The 21,113-nt window shown below is 31.5% G+C and overlaps 1 protein-coding gene across 2 annotated transcripts in view; it reads left to right on the top strand.

Moving 5' to 3' along the window:
- Positions 1-21,113, top strand: part of LOC145248818 (glucose-6-phosphate exchanger SLC37A2-like) — a 164,116-nt gene that overhangs the window by 129,350 nt on the left and 13,653 nt on the right. The window contains exons 14-16 of one of the 2 annotated variants that reach the window (XM_080110509.1): positions 3,049-3,097; positions 5,984-6,136; positions 14,194-14,294. In XM_080110509.1, coding sequence (XP_079966635.1) covers positions 3,049-3,097; positions 5,984-6,136; positions 14,194-14,294 — 303 coding nt within the window. Of the gene's footprint in view, positions 1-3,048; positions 3,098-5,983; positions 6,137-14,193; positions 14,585-21,113 lie in introns of those variants that run through there. The other variant, XM_080110508.1, reaches the window with a different exon arrangement.

The following is a 21,113-nucleotide window of genomic DNA, read 5'->3' as shown; positions in this document are numbered from 1 at the left end:
TGAAGTCTGAATTGACCGACTAAAAACTGTTGATAATCTCCTCCTCTTGGACAGAGGACAAAAAATAATTTCTAGCCTAATTCATCCCACACCATCTGTCAACTCCAGCTCTCGTCACATTACCAGAGAATTACATCCCTGTGGCTGTTTTACAAGCACTTCCATGGAATATGCTTGACGGAACTTGTTGCACGTATAACTAACATAAATACTTCCGAATCATTTCCTCTCATGATGGGATGATATGAAAGAAGAGTCGGAAAGTGGGAGTTGAAAAGCCAGCATCCTAGTGGAAGCGCACTCTGGCTTGCAGACATACATACTCTCAACACCCGACAAGCAGCAAAATCCCACACCTTCAATGTAGAGGTCCCCCTGGTACCGGAGAGTATTTGACTCTGAAAGTTTCTTGCTTCGAACTGCTAGACTTTGGAATTCCATTCCTATATCCTGCTTCCTCGATTATACTAACATGCAGAAGTTTAATGTGATCAAACATCTCGCTGCTCCACTTCCTACCTAAAATGTCTCTAAAACATGTTTCTTAATTCACAGTAACCCTTTACGTCTTGTGGCAATTTTCTCTGCTTGGGTTGAATATGAGTAAAAAAAGAAGTATAGAAATAATAAAAAAAATAAAATTGGAAATAATAATAAAGTATAGAAATAATAAAAAAAAGTATGGAAATAACAATAAAGTATGGAAATAACAATAATAAAGTATAGAAATAATAAAAAAAAGTATAGAAATAATAAAAAAAAGTATAGAAATAATAAAAAAGTATGGAAATAACAATAAAGTATGGAAATAACAATAAAGTATGGAAATAACAAGAATAAAGTATAGAAATAACAATAAAGTATGGAAATAATAATAAAGTATGGAAATAACAATAAAGTATGGAAATAATAATAATAATAATAAAGTATAAAAATAACAATAATAAAGTATAGAAATAATAAAAAAAAGTATAGAAATAATAAAAAAAAGTATAGAAATAATAAAAAAAAGTATAGAAATAATAAAAAAAAGTATAGAAATAATAAAAAAGTATGGAAATAACAATAAAGTATAAAAATAACAATAATAAAGTATAGAAATAACAATAAAGTATGGAAATGATAATAAAGTATGGAAATGATAATAAAGTATGGAAATAATAATAAAGTATGGAAATAATAATAAAGTATGGAAATAATAATAAAGTATGGAAATGATAATAAAGTATGGAAATGATAATAAAGTATGGAAATGATAATAAAGTATGGAAATGATAATAAAGTATGGAAATGATAATAAAGTATGGAAATGATAATAAAGTATGGAAATGATAATAAAGTATGGAAATGATAATAAAGTATGGAAATGATAATAAAGTATGGAAATGATAATAAAGTATCGAAATGATAATAAAGTATCGAAATGATAATAAAGTATGGAAATGATAATAAAGTATGGAAATGATAATAAAGTATGGAAATGATAATAAAGTATGGAAATGATAATAAAGTATGGAAATGATAATAAAGTATGGAAATGATAATAAAGTATGGAAATGATAATAAAGTATGGAAATGATAATAAAGTATGGAAATGATAATAAAGTATGGAAATGATAATAAAGTATAGAAATAATAATAAAGTATAGAAATAACAATAATAAAGTATAGAAATAACAATAATAAAGTATAGAAATAATAAAAAAAGTATAGAAATAAAAATAAAAAAGTATAGAAATAAAAATAAAAAAGTATAGATATAATAATAAAAAAGTATAGAAATAATAATAAAAAAGTATAGAAATAATAATAAAAAAGTATAGAAATAATAATAAAAAAGTATAGAAATAATAATAAAAAAGTATAGAAATAATAATAAAAAAGTATAGAAATAATAATAAAAAAGTATAGATATAATAATAAAAAAGTATAGAAATAATAATAAAAAAGTATAGAAATAATAATAAAAAAAGTATAGATATAATAATAAAAAAAGTATAGATATAATAATAAAAAAGTATAGAAATAATAATAAAAAAGTATAGAAATAATAATAAAAAAGTATAGAAATAATAATAAAAAAGTATAGAAATAATAATATAAAAAAGTATAGAAATAATAAAAAATTTCTATACTTTTTTATTATTTCTATACTTTTTTATTATTATTTCTATACTTTTTTATTATTATTTCTATGTGAAAATTACAAAAAAAGATCAATTCTGTGGTGGTCACCTGGACCATTTCTTGCAAGGGGAGGGGATGGGCGGTCACTTTCCCACGATTTTCGTGTAGCAAACTGAAAGTATGTTTACAAACGTTATTTTGCAGTGTAATGACGTCCTAAGACATCGTGGTCTGATGGGCCGTGTTTGCCAGTAACGTTTTTCACGTTTCAAGTTCCTATTGCGACTAAATTTTTTTTGCAGTTGCACTGGCACTTACTGCTATTTTGATTAAAAGAAAAACTGTTTTGATTTTTTTTTTTTTTTTTTTTTTTTTTTTGAAGCGTCCAGCACATTGGCTGCCAAAATATCTGGTGGGGAAGTTTTCACTTCTTTTTTGTGGAGAGGGGATGCTTAATATCCTTAGTATAGCAACTGTGTCCAAACTGAATTTCATGTCTACCTGGGTATCCATGCTAGTTTTTTGTTTTTTTTTTACATGGAAGTCACCACTTATCAAGGCCCAGAGGCCACTCTGGGGTAAGGGTTATTGTGTGTACAGTAATCAATGGGATAGTATCGTAGTAATCGTTAGTATTGGAGATTTGATAAAATGTCTTACTTAAGGTAGCGGTATATCAGGAATTTGTTTATGTTGGACTTGAAGACATCCAAGTTGTAGTCAGGTGGGAAACAGGCAAACGGAAGAGTTCCACAGGTGTGCACTTCTAAGAAAGGAGCTTTGTTCATGGAATCTACGTTTTGATTTAGGCACAGATAAAGAGTGCGGAAAATTACTGACAGTTGTTCAGCTAGACGAGTGTTTATCGTGATGTACAGATTACTTTTTGCTTTTCTAAATTTTACCCTTTTATTTTTTCAGCTTTATATATATAACTTGTATGGCACTGGCAGTTTTGTGCGGAATGTTTGTGAGTATTTCATTTATTTTCAAAAAGTAAATTTCAACTTTGCAAATCACCTGATCTTAATATCGGAATCAGTTGCATGCTGATACTTGAAATTAATGTTCAAAAATAATCTGTAAATCCCCTCACCCCTTTGTGGAAACCGACCTGAATGCGATTTTAGGTACTGAACTCCTTTCCCCTGTGGCCAACTTAAATCCGATCATGTCTCACATTTTGCTATTGTGAGGAGACAGCTGATTTCCTACTAGAATTTCTTGTGTTTTTAATAATTGTTTTAGAAATGTCATTCTTCACTTGGAAAAATATTTACATTGCTTAGTGTTATGCGGTTAAATGGTAATAAACGAAATGAACACGGGATTTTTAGGAAACGAACATGCATTCACATAGATTGCAGGCAAAGTGAGTTGAGAATACTATTTCTCAGACTGCCGGGCACCGGTCTCGATACTGGAAGTGACGTCATGAGATAGTTCATTAATCCCATGGAGGGGCGTCTCCAACATTTAGTAAATAACAAAACGTCAAAATTATTCACTTCAACCTGAACTATACCAGATTTAAAAGAAACCATTGTATATTATTTTATGCATCTAGATAACATTTTATGTATCTATTTTCAGTATTTCCTTTAATAGTTCTCAATACATAAGTAGAGCTAGGTAGTAAGTTTTGAAAATATATAAGAAATCTGATTGGTTGACTAGCAAACCTAGTATTACAGGAATATATAAAAACACAAAGCAACATTAATTACATGCAATAGCCTGATGACTTGTCATGAGGATGAAATGCAGAAAATTCTGTGTAGTTCAATTGCCATATATATTTACAAAACTTAGTACTACTACTATATATATAGTCATTCACATACAGTACTGTTTCATTGTATCACAACTCATCAGTGTAGCTAAACTAGCACCTTTCCCTAGCCGTGGATTGAACCTACGGCCATCACATTAATAGTCGGCAGTTCTAACCACTGGATCCTGGATCGGTGCTTATAAACGACCTCATCAAATGTCTATTATATAAACATTCGCCCATTGCTTTTACAGTGCTCGAGCTGTTAGTTTATTTACAAACAAACAAACAAACAGCGAGCTTCGCTTAAAAATCAAATAAGCAGTGGGTAAGATACATTTACAACAGTGCTCAACCTCAAAGAGGGGGGCTTAATATATAGTCATTCACATACAGTACTGTTTCGTTGTATCACAACTCATCAGTGTGGTTAGACTAGCACCTTTTCCTAGCCGTAGATTGAACCTACAACCATTGCGTTGATAGTCGGCAGTTCTAAATATATATATATATATATATATATATATATATTGTTGGGAATATCGAATGGAAATAACATCTGACAAGTTGGTGAGGGAAAGGAGATTTTTATGAACACATAAAATCTTAAAATTGCCATCCCATTGACGAAACAGGTGTAAGTTAAGAAATCCAAGATGAAATAAACAAAAGTTATAAAAAAGAAAAAAATGTAAGTCTTTGAATTTCAACAAGGTTTTGTACTATATATATATATATATATATATATATATATGATCTCTCTCTTTCTCTCTCTCACTTGTGAACATGATTCTTCAAGTATATTGGTCTCCCGATTTATCGGAGAGGGACCTAAGTTTTCATTGACATCTGTTAGTCCGGACGATTACGAGGCTTCCCACTATTATCTATTGGAAGGCATAAATCGGCGAGAAAAATGTGAAAGGATATCTGTCAAAAGGTCGAGGCAATAGACCATGGGAAATATTAAACATTCCTGAATGAAAAAATGCTTATATAAATGAACACAACAGAAAGCGAGCAACAGAGAATTTGTCACAGAGTGAGGAAAAGCTGACACATTTTTCTTCACTGCTAAAACATCCGCACTGCACCCCTGCTACACGCTTTCATTGATGTCAACAATCGTCACACTAAATCGAAAACTTCTGTCAGTGTGGAGTAAATAAGATATTTTTATAGATCAGCTGTGTTGTGTTTTATTTGTTGTCACTGTATATATTGTAGACAGTGACAAAAGTCGATTTAGAAATTATATAGACTGAAAAGCATATTGAACGATCGACTGCAGTGAATATAAAACACAATCAAATATTAATAAAAATATTCACAATAATAATCAATGGACATGGTATTACAAAACAAAATTAGAAGGGTCAAAGGTGACCTAGAAAGATAAAAATGACAAGTCAAAACATAAGGGACTATTACAGTCATGATTTGGAAATCACTCTGTCTGGTGATTTTAGGTGTCCATTTCTTTACTACAAACAAAATAACTACCCGCCATCTGCTAGCTTTAAATATTTTTTTTAAATGTGTAACTTAAAAATTGCATATTATTTTTAACAATTGCAATTGTATATTTTTAGCATAATTCTATTGTCATTGTAAAAACTAATAGTTTTTATTTAAATTACCACCCTTAAAAATTATGGATACAATATTGCAAGAAAGATTTTGGTAAATTTATCCTTTTTTTTTATTAAATCAATTTAATTAATTACTGTTAATATGAACAGAAATTTTGCATATAAATAGGACAATAAAATTACAAATGAATAACACTAAATATTAATTTCTTATAAATTGTTAAAAAAAAAAAAATTAGGTTTGTAAATAGTTGTCTTGGGATCTTTGCACTCTGCTATAAATATATAGAAAATAGAGGACAATAAAACTACCAATGAATAACATCAGATATTTATTATAACCTGTTTAAAAATATTGATGCAAATTTGACATGCAAATAGTTTAGGATCTATGCTCTGTTATATATACATTATTTAAAAAACATTTGTAGTATTGATTTAAGTTATGGCAAGCTGTTTTAATAGTAATATCTTTCTTTATTTCTTCCAGTGTTATTAATAATTTGTGGTGTCTTCGTAAATGGTCCATATGCATTGATTACGACAGCTGTTAGTGCTGATTTGGGTACACACAGCAGCTTACATGGAGATTCCAAAGCATTGGCCACTGTCGCGGCTATCATTGATGGAACAGGCAGTATAGGTAAGCAAATAGCTGTTTGATTTCTTGAATCTTTTCTGGTGCTACTTTTCACTTTTTCTAGATTATGTCATTAATTGATGTATTCTTATACTAGCTTGGGTGCCCAGCGTTGCCCGGGTGTTTAGAGGTGTGTGTTGAAAAAAGAAAAAGTGATAGTAGGCAGGCAGGCTCGAACCTGTACCATGAAAGAGGGAGAGAATGTGAAAAAAAAAGTGATGTCTTTGCCGTTGCGTCCATCGCCAAACCAGAAGTTGCGAAGGTTTTAATTAAGGCTAGTCAATCGAACAGAGGGAATGACTTTCGAAAATATCGGCGACAAAAGCGACCCCTCCTTGTAGAATAGTGCCAGCTGAGGGTGAAGGAATTAATATTTTTAGCCAATTCTTCAATGTCATCCGAAGGGCCGGGCTTCAAAACAATACCGATCTCGTGAAAATCTGTTGCCTGTGTCAAAAGTTTTAGGCAGACATACAAACATACATACCTACATTTAAGCAGACAGATGAGATTTCTATTATAGATGACACATTCCACAATTTTTATTTTATTCTTTTGAAAAAAAGAATCTTTGTATTTTTATCAGTTAACCCTTTATGAACTGAATTATGATGTAGATGATTAAAAAATATTTATTGTTAATTTTATGACCTGAATTATGATGTAGATGATTAAAAAATATTTATTGTTAATTTTATGCCCTGAATTATGATGTAGATGATTAAAAAATATTTATTGTTAATTTTATGACCTGAATTATGATGTAGATGATTAAAAATATTTATTGTTAATTTTATGACCTGAATTAAGATGTAGATTATTTAAAAATATTTATTGTTAATTTTATGACCTGAATTATGATGTAGATGATTAAAAAATATTTATTGTTAATTTTAGTTAGTTTAAAGTGTAATGATACTATGATTGTCTTCAAACTGGAAAAATTATGAAATTCAATAGTTAAACTACCACTGAGGGTTTTTGCATTTCATAAACTTATCTTGATTGTTATCCATAGTGCTTGAAAAAAGTATTTATGACAACAAATGAAATCCTCCATTCTCTGAGTCAGATGACAGCACACTGAATGTAAGCAATAGACAGTTGCAATCTAGAGGTATCTAGCATCTACCCAGATACTGAACTGATACATACACAGTATGATTGAATCAATTTCCACTTTATTTATACTGTTATATTCATTTATTTACAACTGAACGAATTAGTTCAACCATAAAGGGTTAAGCACCAAAATTTTAGATAATGAAAAGGAAAAAAAAATTTATAAAATACTTGTTCAATTTTTAACAGAGAGCTCCTCTTTTTTATGTACATTTAACAATTCAATCATATTTTGACAGTTGTAAATTTTAATTGTGAGGTCATCAATACAAGTTACCAGAAAATTCAATCTTAATGTTTAGTTATAAAACTCGCTATGTTTGTCTGTTTGTCTTCAGTTTTTTGGTCCCCGATTTATCAGAAAGGGACCCATGTTTTCAGTGGCGTCTTTGCTTCCCTGCGTCAGTTAGTCTGGACGATTGCCAGATAACCGTCCATTAGTTTTTTCCTGAAATTTTGCCACAAATTGTATTTCATTAAATAGATGTGCACTGAAAAATTTTTTGTTTTTTGCAAAAATTCCCGTTTCATCCCCGAGAGCTCAAAAGAGGTCAAAAATGCCCCAAAATGGCCAAAAATGATGTTTTGCCCCATAATTTTTGATCCATCCATTAGATTTTTCTGAAACTTAGCCAAAATGTGCAGCCCATTGTTCTTAATATTAATCCAGTATGGGTGATCCTGGCAAAATTCTGGTTCACATCCCCGGGGAATTTTAGTGCTAAAAACGCCCCTTTTTTTATGGCTCTTTTTTCATATTTCTCAACAATAACTTGATATGTTTGACTATATATTGATTTTTCACGGTGGTCAACTCAAATATACATGTGTTAAGGGCTGAAACTGCACCGTTATCCATTTACACTGGGATTCAGCATCCCCAGTGGCTCAAAAGAGGTCAAAAATGCCCCAAAATAACAGTTTTTGCTTATAGCGTTTGATTCATTCATTAGATTTTCCTGAAACTTGACCAAAATGGGGAGGCCATTGTTCTTAATATAAATTCAGTATGGGTAACCCTAGCAAAATTCTGGTTCGCATCCCTCTGGGACTTTTAGGGCTAAAAACAAAACATGCCTTTTTGGAGGTCTGTTTTCATATTACTCAAAAACTTGATACGTATGTCTATATAGTGGTTTTCCATGGTGCTGAATTCTAATATACATGTCTTAAGGTGTTAAACTGCACCATTTGTCCATTTTCACAAGGATTTCGCATTCCAGGAGCTCAAAAGGGGTCACAAATGCCCCAAAAATTGCAAAAAAAAAATGATACTTTTTACTCCATAAGTTTTGCTTCATCCATTTTTTTTATGCCTTGTTCACTGTGCACTCAGGGGGAACCAGGCATGCTTCACTTGTTCAATCTGAGTTTCCTCTGAGATTCAAGGTCGGATGGGTCCAATGATTGCATTTTTTGTGGATCATTCTTTTATGGGTTTTTAGTTAATAGAAATACTAAGGAGTCAAAATTGAAAAATATTGAAACTTAAAGTGCGCTTGTCGCATGCGCAAATGTATGTTTATACATTAAAGTCACTTCATTTTTAACTAAAACAGTAATTGTTACATATGGAGTAAACACGAGTTATCTCCCTTTGACTTTGTAACTGCCACCGTCACTCTTGACTGCAACCTCCCACTACCGTTGAGTGACACTCTTTTTAGTAGTAAACTGCTTTATTTCTATTCAGTGTAAATAAATTCCTCGTTATGATACCATGTGCTTGTCTCTTCAATGAATATTTCACTAACAAATTACTAACATGATTCTAACTAATATTCACCTGTAACAACCCATAATATAAAATGGTGTAAGGATAAAACATCGAACCGTCAACACTCACAGCCGTATATCAATATCTTCTCGAAAAAAAAAAATGGAATTTTTACCACATCCAAAAGAATTAAATTTTTCTTCAGATAATCTCGGACAGGAATGGGAAACTTGGAAAAACCAATTTCAATTGTTCCTGCAAGCTACAGTCGGACAAGAAACCAGAGAAGGTGAAAACTTCAATATTGTTGACCTGTATAGGAAACGAGGGAAGGAAAATATATTATATGTTCAACTTTGAAAATGACGACGAGAAGCTAAACTTGAAAAAAGTAATAGAAAAATTTGACGCGCACTGCCAACCAAGAAAAAACCTGACGTTTCTCACATATCAATTTCTCACATGCAAACAGAAAGAAACTCAGAGATTTGATGAGTACGTCACGGAATTACGACAAAAGGCGAACAAATGTGAATTCGGTGACCTCGCTGAAAGATTAATAAAAGACATTCTAATTTGTGGCGTTAACGACAACATGTTCAGAGAAAGAATGCTCAGAGAACCTTCACTGGATTTACAGAAGGCGATACAAGCAGGCCTGAGTGCTGAAGAAACAAAGAGACACTCCAAGATAATGGCTACATGCGAAACAGAAAATATTTCAACAATTCGCAATACTCGCACTTCAGAAATACGAATTCGAAGTAATATATATTCCAGGACGAGAATCCGTAATTGCTGATGCATTATCACGTGCATGTATATCAGACAGCGAACAAGGAATATCGGATACAGAAATAGACAAATATATCCATACCATTTTTTTATTTTTTATTTTTTTTTTATTACATTTTCACCCCAAACAAGGCACATTGCCACTTTGGTGTAGGGGGCTACTATCAGGGGCAACAACTACTGGAGCACTATGTTGGGATTTGAGCAACAAGATGTCGGTTCACATTACACTTGAACTTCTGCATGTCAGTACAGTTGGGGAAGCAGGGACCTGAAATGGAATTCCAGAGTCTAGCAGTTCTGGGGAAGAAACTACTGGAGTAGAAAGATCTTTTACATCTAGGGATCTCTACTGTGTGGGGGTGGGATTTAGCTGCTTGTCCGGTTTGTCGAAGGTGTCTATGTCCTGGGGGCACAAATGTCTGCAGTTTGCCAGAGCATTCACCATTAAAATACTTGTAGAATAGGCAGAGGGATGCAACATTTCGTCGATGGGACAGAGGCTGAAGCTTAGATGCCAATCAGGGCCTATCAGATTGGCGACTCTCTTTTGAGCCTTGTCTAGGAGCGAGAGACTAGTAGCAGATGCACCAGCCCAAATATGATAGCAATAGTTCATACATGGGCGAATGGTGGCCTTATAGAGGTACAGGATACTTTTTACCCAATGAGTGACCAAAAACTCAACATATACTGTGAGGAGACTGGGAAAGACCCAACACTAAAAATACTCATGAAATATGCGACATCAACTTGGCCAGAAAATAAGGATGTGCCACCCACAATAGCACCATATATGCCAGTCCGCGATGACATATCAGTCGTGAAAGGACTAGTATTGAAAGGTACACAAATAGTGGTCCCAACCTCCCTAAGGAAGGAAGCCCTACAAAAAATCCATACTGGACATTTAGGCATAGAAAAGTACATTGCAAGAGCTAAAGAGGTCGTATATAGGCCAAACATAAACAATCAAATAAAAGGAATGGTTAGCACATGCACACATTGTCTAGATCACAGAAACCGACAAACATCAGAATCACTAATACACCATGAAATACCTGACAGACGTATTTTGCTTATATAGTAAAGCATATGTAGTGATAATAGACTACACGACAAGATATTTCGATATCCACAAACTTGATGACTGCAAATCAAGTATGGTGATCAATAAAATAAAGAACACCTTTGCAAAATTTGGCATTCCACAAATAATGATTACTTACAATGGACCCGAGTACTGATCATCAGAATTTAGACAATTTGCTTAAGATTGGGATTTCAGGCATATCATGACAAGTCCGAACTACTCACAGTCCAATGGCTTAGCAGAAAGAAACGTTCAAACAATTATAAGAACATTAAAGAAATCGTTTGAAAGTAGACCAGACCCATACCTAGCAATGTTAGTGTTACGGACTTCACCATTAAAAGATAAAACCCCATCACCAGCCCAACAGTTGATGAAAAGAACGCTAAGGACAAATCTTCCAAATATCATGCATAACAAAACAATGAAAAAGCATGAAATAAATAAAAAGTTCAAAGAATTACCAGAACTAAAGAAAGACGATACTGTCCGTATTCTTTCACAAGAAAAATGGAACCTAAAAGGTAAGATTGTGAAAAAATTAAAAGAGCCTCGTTCATATCTAATAAAAACAGAACAAGGAAAATATGTACGGCGTAACAGACGTCATATTTTAAAAACAAAAGAAAAACAAAAGTTTAAAGTCAGACATGACTATGAAAACATATTTAACCAAGAAAATAGTCAAAAACAAGTTGTATCAAAAACAAGCTCAGAAAACAAAATAATACCAAACTCCACAAAGAAAGGGAGACCAATTAAACTAAATAAGAAAACTTTAAAAATAAAAATACTTTTATTTTTCAGTAAAAAAAACCGCAGAGGTTACATATGTAGTAAATACGAGTTATCTCCCTTTGACTTAGTAACTGCCACCGTCACTCTTGACTGCAACCTCCCACTACCGTTGAGTGACACTCTTTTTAGTAGTAAACTGCTTTGTTTCTATTCAGTGTAAATAAATTCCTCGTTATGATACCATGTGTGTTTCGTCTCTTCAATGAGTGTTTCACTAACAAATTACTTACATGATTCTAACTGCGAGTTTATAAATAATGATTTTAAAATAGGTTAGATATTGAACAATTAAAATTTGGAATTCTTTTTTTGCCAAAAGTGTGTTTGGACAGACATATGTAAAATCCACGTGAAATTTAGTCACGTTGGTTAACAGCACACTTTTGACGTCATAAACAAAGATTCTCAATATATTGAGTTGAGGGTTTGAAGTTAGGAGAGAGACATACACAGCCAGAAAGAGAGAGAGAGATAGTCAGACTGGAAGCTGATACCCTTAGAGGCGAAGAGTAGAAGAGAGATCATGTGGTCGAAAAGGCTTGAAATTCTGACATCATCAATCGGCCGGCTGAGGAATAAAGAAATCATCTAATATTTTGTAACTGTTTGTCTTTGTGTTGTGATTCCACCAACTGAAAAGGTCAATGTGTTTTGATCATCATCTATAAATGAACTTTGTATAACTCCCCCTCCAAGCATTGTCTGTCCCCTCCTCCATCATAAGTGAAGTATCTTCCCTCCGATGTAAAAGAACTGCATTACACATTGAATTATGTATTCCACATCTCTCTCAGCTCTGTTATAAATGTCTCTCTCGGAATATAAATGTCATTATCATCCTCTGTTCTGTGCCTCTGTTATATGTTGGCTCCAATATGGACCCTCCTATGCAATGGTACGTACTCGTCACAGAATAAAAAATATCATATTCCAAAAATCATATCAATTGATTTTTTTAATTAAGAAAATCAAATTTTATGATGAAGTGAGATGTTTTTTTTTGTTTTTTTGTTTTACTCATGTTCACCCCTTACAAAGCTTATCGCCACTTGGACGTAAGGTGCTACTATTTGGGGCCATGTCTAGAAAAGATAAACAAGGTATTTGTTAATGTTACATTTAAACTTCTGAATATCAGTACAGCCAGGGAAGCAGGCAGCAGGAAGGGAATTCCAAAGTCTAGCTGTTTGAGGGAAAAAACTATTAGAATAGAAAGCTTTCGGGCATTTAGGGACAACAACAGTGAAGGGGTGAGATCTTATTGCTAAGCAGGTTTGCTGGGGATATGTACGTCGAAGGGGTACAAGTGAAACGAGTTCATCAGAACACATCCAATTAGAATATTTGTAAAACAGGCACAGTGATGCAATATTGCAACGATGAGACAGGGGCTGGAGCTTAGTTGATAAAGTGGGATCGATTAGATTGACAACTTTTTTTTGGATTTTATCTAAGAGGGAAAGACTAATGATAGATGCACCAGCCCAGATGTGGCAATAATACTCCAAGCATGGGCAAATGGTGGTTTTGTAAAGGTACAGGATACTCTTAGGTGTGAATAGTCTTCTAGTTCGATAGAGGGAACCCACCTTCTTCGCAGCAGCCTTTACAATGTCCTCTATGTATTTGTTCCAGTTCATATTGCCCGCAAATGTTAGGCCGAGGAGTTTGAAGGTAGAATTCTCAGGTAGGGTGCTATTTGTCATGGATATAGGGGGTTGGAGAGGCGTTTTGTAATTGTTAAAGGAGAACAGCTTAGTTTTACTAGCATTAAATGTTACCATCCATTTGCGGACCCATTCCACTATAGTCTGGAGGTCATTTTCTAACGATTCTTCCATTGTCTTAGATTTATATACATCTGTTCTTCCCTCATGCATATTACAGAGCATTGTATCATCAGCAAATATACCCATCTCGGACACAATATTATTAGGAAGGTCGTTTATAAATATCAGGAATAATAATGGTCCAGCAATCAACACCTGAGGCACTCCTGTTTAGATCCCCTCCATGTTTAAGATAAGGAGGGAGATAACTCGATTCGAACTACAGAGATCAAAATCAGCTTTGTAATAGCCACACATTACTATTACAATCACTAAAAATCATTTTCTTTTTCTTTTTTTTTTTAATTTAAAATTGATTTTCTACATAATTGAATTCTGGATAAGAATCTTTATTTCATCTATGAGTCGCATAGACATTCTACTGATTTGTTTTGAATATGGAGTCAGATGGATCTTCTATCGTAACCAAACTTTAATTATTATGAATATGGATACTCCTTTACCTCATCCTATTGTTGATTTATTCTTTACCTTACTCAAATCACAGTCGTTTATCAAAACTTCCATCTTTGTTTTCCAGTCAATAATCCACAACAACAAGCAAGGGAGATCACTCTAAGAACTTTACACAAAAAAACAGAACCGATTTTATCTTAATACAAAGGGAGACAATTTAGCACCTATGATTATCGTCATTATACCTTAATTCATATATATATTTTTTTTTCATTATTGTTTTATTTAGGTGCTGCTATTGGACCTTTGTTAACAGGAATCGTTTCAGACAAATTTGGTTGGAACAACGTCTTCTTCATGTTGATAGTAGCAGATATACTTGCTTTTCTGGTGAGTACATACATCGCATATCAACGAAATGAACTGAACTCGATTCTACGCTACATTCATTACAACATCCGTCCATTTCTAAGTGGACGTATCATCCAAACAGCTTTCTTTTGCCTTATGCTCTTTATGATGTACTTGATTGTACACGGCAATGTTGTGATTTCTCCATGGAGATGATATTTTCTTTTCATGTTATATATCAGGCGGAAAGAATCTCATTAGCAGAGTTTTAAAAGATCTTTTTTTGTTTTTTCATATTTTTAATTTATGGTTGTTTTTCTTTTTTATGCATAGCAAATTCTCATAAATAAATGTTAACTTGTATCATTTGGATTCTCTGGACTACTATTTTCATCTTTGTGTTATATTCATAGCATTACGGCCTATGTTGGGTGCATCTTTTCAAACTTTGGAACTTTATAGTCAAACTTGAAAATCTTTGTTGAATTCAAGAGGAACTTGGACGAAACTTCAAAGTGAACCCTTTATTTAATTCATGGAGATAAATTGCTTTCATTTTAGATATTAGTAATTAATGTTTATCGTAAGGATTGAACCTTGATTGGTTGGTTGTCTTCGATATTTGCATTTTTAGCTTTTAACTTTCAAATTTCCTTATTTGGCGAGATTTGAACTCCTCGAATTCTGGCTTGTATGATATATCCGGATACTGATTTTTAACCAGTGTGTTTAACCATTAAGCCACATGGACAATTTTAGTATACATTTTGAGATGTAGTAATATAACTATATATATATATATATATATATATATATATATATATATATAATGTATGTATAACCACAAAATATTAAATATTTTTATACCTAGAGACACTAGTGTTTCATGCTTACACAATTCTCAATTAAATATGCAATCATCAATTATATATTTTTCAGGTTAAAGGTATTCAAGAATGATAACTAATGAATTTAACGAGGTTATTAAGAATGCTCAATAAAAGAAGAGCAAGATATAGGATGTATTTAAGACTGGTGTCTTCTGTCGAAAGCAACTATTTAAGTTGTCTGATGAGGACTTCTGATTTTAACTGACCATTTGTCCAAAACGTTAGCATGTTCAGTGTTGCAACCGTGTAAATTTGTTTGCTTATTTATGTATATATAATAAATATGAATACTGCACATCTAAGATTAGGCTTAGCATTACCAAAATTCATACCAAAATTGTTCACATGGACCCATGGCCTACTGGTTAAGAGCATTGCTTATCAATCAGTTCTAAATGGCAGTGTTCATGATGATGATTCGATTCTCACTAGAGGTGATAATAAATAAAAAATAACATAAATTAGCACTTCTACCAGGAATAAGAACAATCTACCATTATAATTTATTCGATGTCCAGGTTTCAATTTACCTTAGTTTAACTCAGCTTACTCAAACCGGAGCATCTGACATGTCATGTCTGGTTCTCACTTCATACTTCCGGTGCAAACTGACCGGTCAACAAAGTTTGATACACGTTAAAACATGCCATGATTCAGATTCTTTGTTGTTTACTCCGCTAAATAGATTAATAATTAGATAGATAGATAGATGAACAGGCTTCTACCCGGCTATTATCTAACGCAACCTTCTTTTTGTACATTGGCCAAAAAATTATGAATAAAACAATCTAGATGAGAATAGTAGTCTAAGTAATTCAAATTATTCAAAAAGCAATCCTCATCTAAAAAGATTTTGAGACTCAAATGTTATTTGTCAGATAAGTTTCATGTTTCATGCAATTTTCTGACATGAATAAAATTTTATTGAAATGTTTTCTTTCTTGCAACATTTATTATTCAAATAATTTTTCATGTGGATTTTGATTTTAGTGCATTTATAATGAAAGATTATTTTGATAACAAACGTTGTCAGAGTTGTTCATGTTGGAATATTGCATGTCATATGAAATTTACATAACGAGTAAGCACAAATAACATTTATGACTAAAATTTATTTAAATTATATATATATACACACACACACATGGAGGGACTTCACTACTGTTCAATGTGAACTCTTAAAGAAAAAGGCAAACTATTTTCCTGATGAGATCTTAGTTATTAATAACTACAGATCGAAACATTGTCATGCCAGTGTAGCAAAGCCTATACATGTCATATATATATATATATATATATATATATATATATATATATATATAATGGAAATAGTATTCCGGCAAAATAGAGAAATAAAAAGGAGCAAACCGTATTATGTGTTCATCAACGTTTCATCTTTATTTCATCCAAGGAAGTCTCGAAATAAAGACGAAACGTTGATGAACACATAATCACGTAATACGATTTGTTCCTTTTTATTTATTTATTTATATATATATATATATATATATATATATATATATATACACACTCTATTTATTATTGATACCTGTTATATAAACCCAGTCGATATTCTCTGGATTTCTATCCTAGGAATACATTCTTTACTTGGACTTTATATATATATATATATATATATATATATATATATATATATATTGTCACACCATCACTTTGTCCCCTGATCCTCAAAAGAAGAAATATTTCGTTTTATCAACTGAGAAACCTACAGATTTATCTCCCTTATCCAAAAAAAATGTCAACTATGGAGCCATTAATAAATTTTTAATTCTTTCTACAATTCAACCATATTGGTACAAGTAAACTTCAATTTATATGTGACTTACCCACCAATATTTAATCATGAATATCCAACAGTCTATTTTATTATTTAACAATAAACACAACCACGTACAATGTCACTTATTCCAATATATGCCTCTCTTGGCAGTACCACGATTTGGTCTCTTTTCAGTTCAGAATAGTGTGAAGATTGTTTTGTTTTTTAAGACAAACCACAGTTAAAGATCGAGGAGAGTAGATCTAGTATGAAGCCCATTCAATATCACACTTCCTACTGATGAGACGATCTCTAAAATGTCATTGCATTTGATTTAATGGTGATGAAATAAAAACTGATTGATATCCATGATTGAAATTTGGTGGATGTCAGCCAGAGACTGACGTTTATTTCTACCAAATATGGCATTTATTTCTACTTATCTGAATCTCAGAAAGGATTTTAAATTTTATGAAAAATGAAATGAGTGGCATTTTGGAAGAGAGAGGGGGATTACTCTGTATATTATATTTTTCTACTTGTCTCTGTATATGGTGAAAAAATATTCTCTACAATAAACATATCCAATTTTCTTTGGGTGTTGGGGAGAGGGAAAATGATAAAGTGGTATATGGTATTTTTTTCTATGAAATACTTTCATTCTAGGACATGGTTTGATTTACCTCATGCAATGGTTCCCAACTTTTTTCATATGGTGGCATACTATTGATCTCTTTAATTTTTTGTGGTACACCTATCACACAAAAAAAAACAAAAAATATTTAATATATTCTACTCATGAAGCCTTTTTGTAATAAGATAATAAAAAATAAAGGTAATATAAGGAAAAAAATTTTTATTTATATAAATTAAGTTATATCAGGTATTTAATATTCTTCCATAATCCAATTTTTACAGGTTGAAACCTTAATCTTTAATACAAAAAATATTAGATAAGAAATGCCTACGAAGAATCTGTTAATATTGTAAATGAAATAGATGACACAAAGTATTAACAGTGTTTACCAATATTGGTAAGTTCAAAGTATCTAACAACTTATCAAACGATTTATTATGCATTTTATTTCATTTTTAATATTTAAACATCAGTATTATGTAAGTAATAATGTGTGAATATTTATTAATACAAACAATTCCAGTCAATATGAAAGTTGTTTTTTTACCTTTAACAACTTGTAACTTCCACCTGTAACTTATTTGCCGCACACTTGTGATCATTCTGCAACACACTAGTTTGGGAACCACTGCCCTAATGGATATTATTACAACCTATGCAATCAGCTGTGCCAGGTTAAAATCCTGTCAGATTGTTTTTAATTTATATACTAGTACTCCAAGGCGAAGATATGAACCCAAATTTTTATTTCTTTGAAAGTTACTTGTGTTCAATTAATTGTATACACTGTATCAACTAGTGTTGGGACGGTTAATCAGGATCGGGAATCAGAAAAATCAGAACTTTTTGATGCATTGGTATTGGAATCGGAAAAAAAATTAATGTTGATTTTCGGATGCCAAAGACGATTCTTTTAATTATATTCTGTTGTTTTGGTTTAAAATTGAATTTATTATTGCTGGTACTAATGATGAATATTTATTGATTTTAAACCACTAATAAAACTAAAATCTGTGAATTACTCCCTCCACAAGTGTATTTGTACGTTTTCAAAAATATATGCACATATTTCGTGGGCTTTTGCAGTAATTAAAAAATTTTAAGAATAGCATCTCTATAGCTAAATATTTAGAGATTGCAAAAGAATCGATAATTGTCTCTGAATCACTAAAAATATTAGAATCGTCCCATCACTAGTATTAACACAAAAAATGGTTGATTTGCACGGACAGAACTTTGATTGCATCAATCTAAAATGTTTCCAGGTAAAATGTCCTTTTTTTTTTTTTTGTCCTACTTAATATGAATTTAAATCTTTATTTTCTGTAAGAGATAATTTTAAAAGTATTATTAAAATTATATTTTTAAAAATGTTTTTGCCATGAAATATTTTTATCTAAAAATTTTTACTATCAAACATTCCAAGATTCAGTTTGCTGAAAAATTGATTTTGTTTTTTGTCCGCATATCTATAATTCAAATAAACCTGTCAATTAAACAAAACTAACACATTATTTATAATTCAAATGAACCCGTCAATTAAACAAAACTAACACATTAATATAATTAAAAAATATATTGTACGTTTTATATAAAGTACAAGTTAAATATATTTTCCTTTAAAATATATCTTATATATAAAATAGAGCCATTTTTTCCCTTGTGTCTTTGTGATTATTATTATTATTTTTTTTAATGATGTACATCTCATCTATCATAAAAGACAGATATTGTTCTGTGTTCTAAAAAGATAAAAATTGTATTTCTGTTTGATTTTAATATTTAATCCTCATTAATATTTATTTTCAATATTCATAAATAAAGTCAGTCAGAAGAGCTTTTCTCTTCACATGTTTTACATTCCACTGTCACCCATAACACTGAGAACAAATTTAATGACAGAATTTTTTTTATTCATTAGTAATAAACCATATTTGAAGCATTTTCATTGGCTATTACTTTTCATCTCTCCTTGCTTTTTTATTAAGCAGCTGACCCACATTCAACTGTCAAAAATGAGAGAAAAGGGGAAAGAAAAAAAGAGAGTGGGGAGAAATAGAGACTTCTATACAAAGCAGTTGTTTAATATAGCTTATATAGTTAATGTTATTTCCTAATTATTCTGGTGGCTCAATTGGTTAGTACCCTGTACTTAGTATTTTCATTCTGATTTTGTTGAAAAATAAACTTAAATATTTCACATTACTAAATTGAGCAGATTATTTATCTTTTTTTTTTTGTAATCTATGAAATATAAACCTGGGGGTTATAATGTATATATGAGCCCCCCCCCCCCAAATCATACAGATGCACAATATTTTATTAAAAGAAGGGAAAAAAATAAAATTTAACTCAACAGCAGCACACCTAAAACATAATACAATAACAATACTTGCAAGAAAAAAAATAACAGGAAATAGTACTCTTTCACTCTCTGAAGATATATCTGTTATATTATTTCAACTTAAAGAAATTGAATCTCATTTTCTTCCTTCTTTTAATAAAATATTTGGCATCTTTAACATGTTCTAAAACAGTTTTATCTGTTTATTCAATATATAATATAATTCTAAAACTCAAATGACCTTGTATATAGAATTTTGGAGATAAACCTTCATAACTGCTTATGTTCTGAAACTATATTACCTAGAATACTTGGATAAGTATATTTCATTTTGATCCAAGCAGATACAATAATATTCAAGGATTGACATTTACGCAAGGCAATTTAAATTCATGTATCTACTAGCAAGATCTGTATCCTAACATTGCCCAGAAAATTAGTGGAACTCAAGAAACTTCTTTTCTCAACTCTGAACACCATTGTATTATTTTTATTCTTATTTTTAAATTTGTATGATAGATCAATCTTAAAGTTATAAATAAAGGAAAGTATGATTTAATTGCCGTTCATATGTGCCCGGCGTAATCTCAGGCTCTACAACATTAAGATTAAAAAACATCAGTGAGATGATTAAAACAAAAACGTGTTAGTTTCACAACGTTTCAGTTGATGTAACTTTTGACCTTTTTGAGGTGTAGCTTCTTGGACTCTGCAATCTGCACAGAATTTCAAACAGAACCCTTTATTTAATCTACGTACTTTATCCACTATGCCACGGCCCCTTGTGTAGCATAGTGGCTAAAATACTTAGTAAAATTCAGTTGTAAAGTTACACTAAAGGTTTAATCCTCAGTACGAATGACACTCAAAATACAAATGCAAATTGCTTAGGATTTTTTTTTTTTTGCATAGGTATAACCACTTATCAAGGCCCATATACCACTCGAGGATAAGGGTTAAGAGTGTACAGTAGTCAATTGGACAATATAGTATAGTATATGTAATCATAAGTAATGGAAATTTGGTAAATCTTTCAACTTAAGTGGAATGGCTCATCAAGAACTTGTTTACATTGGACTTGAATACAACCATATTGTAGTTAGCGGGAAAGCAGGAAAACGGAAGACAATTCCAGATTTTTACCCAGTTATAATTGATGGAACAAAAATGTTATCCCTGTGTATTAAATAAAGAATTCCATTCGACA

This window comes from Euprymna scolopes, chromosome 27 (genome assembly GCF_053919585.1).
Source record: "Euprymna scolopes isolate OS-2025 chromosome 27, ASM5391958v1, whole genome shotgun sequence".
Taxonomy (NCBI): Eukaryota; Metazoa; Mollusca; class Cephalopoda; order Sepiida; family Sepiolidae; genus Euprymna; species Euprymna scolopes.
Note: the sequence above shows the minus strand (reverse complement) of the source record. Positions and strands in the feature narration are given on the sequence as shown.